This window comes from Marmota monax, unplaced genomic scaffold, assembly GCF_021218885.2.
Source record: "Marmota monax isolate L192 unplaced genomic scaffold, Marmota_monax_Labrador192_F-V1.1 WCK01_AAM20220418_F8-fsc00140, whole genome shotgun sequence".
Classification (NCBI taxonomy): domain Eukaryota; kingdom Metazoa; phylum Chordata; class Mammalia; order Rodentia; family Sciuridae; genus Marmota; species Marmota monax.
This window is the reverse complement of record NW_026694256.1, coordinates 3,682,094-3,688,559: the sequence shown is the minus strand read 5'-3', so window position 1 is coordinate 3,688,559 and position 6,466 is coordinate 3,682,094. Positions and strand designations below refer to the sequence as shown.

Sequence of the window (6,466 nt, the reverse complement as noted above, 5' to 3'; positions counted from 1 at the left end):
CTTAACGCCTTCTGATCCTTAATTCTAGGTATGGGATTTAAATTTAGGATTGTTACTCCATAGTAGAAAATTTCTCAACATTTTATTTCACTCTGTACTGTTTAAACCGGGATTATATTTGGCATTGATAAACAACAACAGGTTAAGGGAACATCAACCTATTGGCTCAAAAACAAAGTTTCTTAAGTGAAATTGAAGTGGAATTTTTGAGCACTTAAATAAACTTCAATCAGAACTTACAAGGACCATATAATATTAAAATGAACTCAAAAATTTATAGATTAGAGCAAAAATTTATTTTTGGAAAGGGTAAAGATGGTTCTTTAGTGACATATAATCCATACTATAATTTGAATTCTGAGAAAGATTAAGAATTTGTGATGGTTTATTTTATATGTTAACATGTCTGAGCTATGATGCTCAGATATTTGGCCAAATATTACTCTGGGTGTGTCTGTGCTGGTGTTATGGGGTGAGATTTACTTTTGAATCGGGGACTTTTAATTAGTAGATTGCATTCTGTAATGGAGCGACACCTCACCTTGTCAACTAAATGCACCTGAATGCGACAAAAAGTCCACCTCTCCCAGACAAGAGGGAACTGTCCAGTGAACTATCTTTGGATTTCATCTACAACATTGATTCTTTCTGGCTCCACAGCACACTGCCTTTGGACTCAAACTAGAACACTTTCCTGTAGCTCTGGCTCCTCCCAGCCAACCCTGCCCAATCCTGTGAGCCAATAGCTGACAGGCAAGTGCAGGGAAGAAGCAGGGGCCCTGCAGGGGGTGAGTGAGCTACTGGATGCCAGTCCCTGGTCAAAGCCCAGGACAGGCTTCTGAGTTTACAGGCAGGAAGGGATGGTTGGGGTTGGCAGAGCCCCAGGAACCTCGCGCTGTGAGGAATTCTGAGCGCTTGCGTCATAATTGACCCTAGCAACGCTGGAGGACGTTCGGGGCAGAGAAGTGGATGGTGATGGACGCGGTTTTCGGAGCTGGTCCGATGGATCTCTGAAGTGACGGCGATGTTGTCCTGGTTTGGAGGCCTGGGCTCAGGCTTAGGCCACTTCTTGGGTCAGGTGGGGAGCAGCTTGGCTTCCTTCACTGGCCATAACTCCAGCTTCACCAGGGAAATACTTCTGGATGACTTAGGAGACCTAGAAGTAGCTTTACATCATTATTGGAGAAAGGAAATGGAAACTACTGTTTCCACACTAAGATGTGAGAATGAAACACTGAAAAAGTATTGTACTGATCTGGAAAAAAAGCATGAAGCATCAGAGCTGCAAATAAAGCATCAGTCTATAAGTTACCAAAATCAACTGCAACAGAAAGAGGGAGAGATCAGCCATCTTAAAGCAAGACAGATTGTACTGCAAGATCAAGTGTTCCAACTACAGGCAGCTGCTCAATCAGTACCTTCAGGAGCTGGTGGTGTACCAACAACTGCACTGGCTCCATTGGATTCCCGCATCAGTAGTCATTTTTCAGCCTTTCGTGATGATGACATGGACTTTAGTGACATAATTTTATCACAACAAGAAACAAACAGATTGTCAATTGAAGTTGCAAGACATGAATCTGAAGTTGGCCACTCGAGGCAGATTGCTGAGGCTCAGGGAACACATCATTCTGACACAAGTGAAATCTGCAAAGTACAAAATACTATCAAGACTCTTCAACCAAACCAAAGTCCATACATAGATGATCATCAGCATGAAATGTCAGTTTTGGAGCACAGTCCTACTGTGGCAGAAAAGGGAAAAATCCTTCCACAGAGTTCAGCAGTGGAAGAAGTGTTCAGGCTACAACAAGCCCTGGCTGATGCTGAGAAGAAAATCATGAGACTAAATGGCTTAAACCAGGTTAACCATCTTGCAGAAGACAATCTGAAACTGAAAATGCATGTTGAAGCTTTAGAAAAAGAGAAGTCATCATTGAGTCAAGAAAAAGAGGAACTTCAGATGTCACTGTCAAAATTGAGCTATGACTATCAAGTCATGAAAAAGAGAACTTCAACAGACATGAATTTGAATGTACAATTACTAGACTTAAAACTTCACTTGAAGGCAAAGGAGGAAGAACTGAATCAGACTATCAATGAAAAGAAAATGCTGATAGCTGAGTTAGAAGAACTGGATCATCAGAATCAGGAAGCTACAAAGCACATAATTTTGATAAAAGATGAGCTATCAAAACAACAAAATGAAGGAGACCTTGTCATCAAGAAGTTGGAACAAGAACTAGGTGATGAAAAACAGAGAGTTCATCAACTTGAGGATGATAAAATGAACATATCCCAAGAGTTGCATGTGCAGAAGGAGAAGTTAACTAGGAATGCACAGAGCCTCAGTGATTTGCATTTAACCAAGCAGAAGCTTGAAGGTAAAGTAGAAGATTTAGTAGATCAGCTAAATCAGTCACAAAAAAATAGTTTCAACATCCATCAGGAAAACCTTGGGCTTAAGGATCACATTAGACAAATTGAAGATGAGCTGTCTGGATTTAAGAGTAAGTACCGAAGTTCTCTGAATGAAGACTCTAACAGTCATTGTAAGGATGACATGCTTAAAGAACGGGAAGCTGAAGTTAGCAATGTAAGGCAAAATCTTTCTGAAGTAGAACAGCTCAATGAAAATTTAAAGAAAGTTGCTGTTGATCTCAAAACGGAAAATGAAATGTTGATTATAGCATGTGAAGATGTAAGACATGAGTTGGAAGAATCTATTGCTGCTAACAATCAAATCTCTCAAGAAAAAGACACTATCACGGAGACTCTCAAAAGAGACAAAGAAGAGATTGAAGCCAAACTGCACCAGGCAGAAAAACGACTGTTGGAAGAAGCAAATAATCACAGGCAGACTATTCAGGAACTCTCCAAAGCACATAATTTGAATACCTCTGCCTTAAAGCTGAAACACGAATGTGTAGTTCAACTCACTCAAGAGAAGGACTTTGAAATAGCAGGACTCAAAAAGAATATTGAGCAAATGACTGCTGGTCAAAAAGAAACTGAGGAAATTTTGGCATCTTATGTAGAAGAACAGAAGCAATTGATACAAGTCATAAATGAGAAAGAAGTTTTTATTGGAAAACTCGAAGAAAAAAGTTCAGAACTACAAAAGGATTTAGATAAGTGTTCTCAGGCCTTAACAGAAAATGAAACTTTAAGGCAATCCATTGAAGGAAAGGACAGAATTCTTGCCTACATGAAAGCAGAAAACAAGTATCTGCAATTAGAGGTGGAAATACTTAGGGAACAGCACAGTCAAGCTGTACTAGTGGCTAAGCCTAAAGCTCTTGATGCTATCACAGAACTAGAATTGGAGGTATCTCAACTGAATATAGTCAAAAATCATCTGGAAGATGAAATTAAAGACCGTCTGAATATAATTGAAAATCAAAACAAGCGTAAAATGCAACTCCTTCAGTCTTTACAGGAGCAGAAGGAGGAAATGGATGAATTGAAGTACAAATATGAGCAGATGAATGCTGCGCATAGCCAGTTAATTTTAGAAAAAGAGGAGGAAATTAAGAACTTGCAGAAAACTATTGAAGAACTAAAAGCCCAGTTGCCTGGAGAAAGAGGAGATGCTCAAACACTGAATTCTGATATTTTTCAAGAGACCAAAGTAAAAATCCTAAGAAAAAAAGAGGTTCAACACTTACGGGTCCAAGAATTACGCCTAAACCGGGAGCTAGAAAGGCTACGCAGCCATCTCTTGGAATCAGAAGAGTCTTACACTCAGGAAATTTTGGCTGCAGAAGACAAGGAGATTAAACTGAGACAGAAAGTCACACTCTTGGAGGAAAAGCTAGTTGCATCTTCTAAAGCAAGTCACCAAGCCAGTGTGCAGATAGAGTCTCTGCAGGAACAGTTGAGTCTGGTCTCTCAACAGAGGGATGAGAATGCACTGCAGCTTTCGCTCTCCCAGGAACGAGTAAGGCAGTATGCCCTGTCATCAAGTAAGCTGCAAAGGGTTTTCGAGCACTTCCAAGAAGAAGAGAAAGCTATGCATTCTGCTGAATTAGCCAAAGAAAAACAGTCGATAGCTGAATGGAAGAACAAGGCTGAAAAGCTAGAAGGAGAAGTATCATCATTGCAGCAACGTTTGGATGAAGCAAATGCTATGTTGGATTCTGCTTCCAGACTGAGAGAAGACTTAGATCTCAAGGAAGAACAGATGGAAGAACTGAAAAAACAAAAAGAGCTCTGAAAAGAAATGTCTGACCATGTACAGCAGAAATTGTCGACTTTGGTCAGCAGCACAGAAGGAAGAGTGGACAAAGTCCTCATGAGAAACCTTTTTATTGGTCTTTTCAAGACACCAAAAGACAAACATCGTGAGGTGTTGCTGTTGATGGGGAGCATCCTGGACATTCCAAAGGAGGAATTGGAGCAATTATTGAATGAAGATTATGGTGGTGTCAGTAAGTGGATGAGTAGTTGGCTTGGAGGGGCATCGAAAAGTGTCTCCAACATTCCTTTGAGACCAAATCAACAACCTGCGCTTAATAGTTCTTTTGCAGAACTCTTTGTCAAATTTCTGGAAAAGGAGTCTCATCCCTCTGTTTCACCACCAAAAGTTTCTGCCCATGCCATGGACTGTCTAGACTCACCAGGAAGGAGACAGCAAGTTGTAAATGTACCAGGAAATGTTAAAGATGCACCCGAATTAAGAGCTGGCAGAAGCACCAAGGGGAATCCATTCTTGGTTCCCCGTTCACCAGCTGTGCCTCTTAGTAACCTAGCTGGCGTTGGACTTGGTGGACCTGGGCATCCTCTTTTTAAACCCATTGCAGATTTCTGGCATACCTTTACACCTTTGCCAGTGTCCCCGGACAATAGTACCAGAGTTGTACTCCAGGATCTTCTAAATATTTAGCATTTTAAAGAAGCCACAACACTTTTTGATGTTTTACAGCATGGCCTTTTGAAAAAGTACTCATGTATTTGTAGACAAAAAGAGAAAGCAAAAAAGCTGGTATATGTAGGTTTATAGCTACTAGGTATTTTATTTTATTTGGGGGGTTGTTGTTATGTTTTTTTGCTATAGTTCTTTTTTAAAAATTTGTTTTGTTTGTTATAGCACTTTTTTGTTTATAAAATTTTGTTCCAATGTAGCCGTTAATCATCACCAGTCATCAATCCTGATGTACTTTTGTGAGCAATTGTACAGAGCAGCATTCTTGAACCATTAGTTCCAACCTCTTTTTTTTTAAATAATAATATTTGTTAAATTTAATGGCATTAAGATAAAAAATGATACATGTAAATAACAGGAAACAAGAAAAATCCAACCCATAAGAAGGCGGTCTCAGATTTAGAGTACATGAAAACCAAATATAATGTTGCAAAAAGTTGAGAATATTTAGTTTATCCAAGATAACACTGTACAAGTACCAAGCGAAAATTCCAATGGAGAGGACGTAAACATGAAGCTTAGTGGATAAATACTTAAGATGCTTTTAATCCAAATTCTATGACCCCTATCCATTTTGCTTATTTCCATTTCTATATAAAAGTCACTTCACATTAATTCAGTTTTCCAGATGTTAAATATATCCAGAAGGAAGAGTATTTTATGAGTCAACCCCAAAGTGGGATCACATGATCCATTTCCAATGGAAAAGTTAATTAGTAAGAATGTATCATTAAATATCTGGACTGTTTATCTACATACTATTGGGGGCTCTACAAAAATTCTTATAAACACATTTTATAAAACATTAGATCCAAAGAAGTTGGGGAGAGAAATAAGCTAACAACAGTTTTTGAAAGATGAAAAGCTTTAAAATAGGAGTAGTTACAACCTTTTGATAAATTAAGGTAAAAGATCAACCAAAAGTTTCTATCTTAAGTAGGTGAAATCAGTGAAGAGAAAAAGCAGATTGCATAGCACATACTTCTCTGACACCTGTAGTCTCTAAAACTATTAAGAACATTTTTATTAAAATTAATTTAAACAAAATTTAATATATTTTTAAATATAAATTATATTATCATTTAATATAAATTAATCTAATTTAAATTTATTTTATTAGTATTGTTTAAATTTCTTTTATTAATACTATTGTTTGATTTAAATTTATTTTATTAACTGACATTGTTTATTAACTTATATTAAATTATAGTATGATTTATATTTAAAAATTCATTAAATTTTATTTAAATTAATACAATTTAACAAAGTAAATTTAAACAACATAATATAGATTGAATTAATTAATGTTGACTATATAATTTAATATAAATGTCAAAAGAGTTAATTTTAATAAAAATGCTCTTAGTTGTTTTAGAAATTACAGGTGGCAGTGAAGTATTAGCTATATTATCTTCTTTTTTCTCCTCTTTGATTTTACCTAACTTTAGCTAGAAACTTTTGGGTTATCTTTTGTTTTACTTTACCAAAATAAAAAAAGGAAGACAAAACACCCAGTAGCTACACATATCAGCTTTTCCTTTC

General features: G+C 37.1%; 1 protein-coding gene across 1 annotated transcript; it reads left to right on the top strand.

Annotated features, from left to right (window-relative positions):
* Positions 1-827: 827 nt before the first annotated feature.
* LOC124108563 (thyroid receptor-interacting protein 11-like) lies at positions 828-5,836 on the top strand. The gene is given in 1 exon segment (XM_046467029.2): positions 828-5,836. A coding segment is annotated over 1 exon segment (3,861 nt). The 5' UTR covers positions 828-1,024; the 3' UTR covers positions 4,886-5,836.
* Positions 5,837-6,466: the final 630 nt, after the last annotated feature.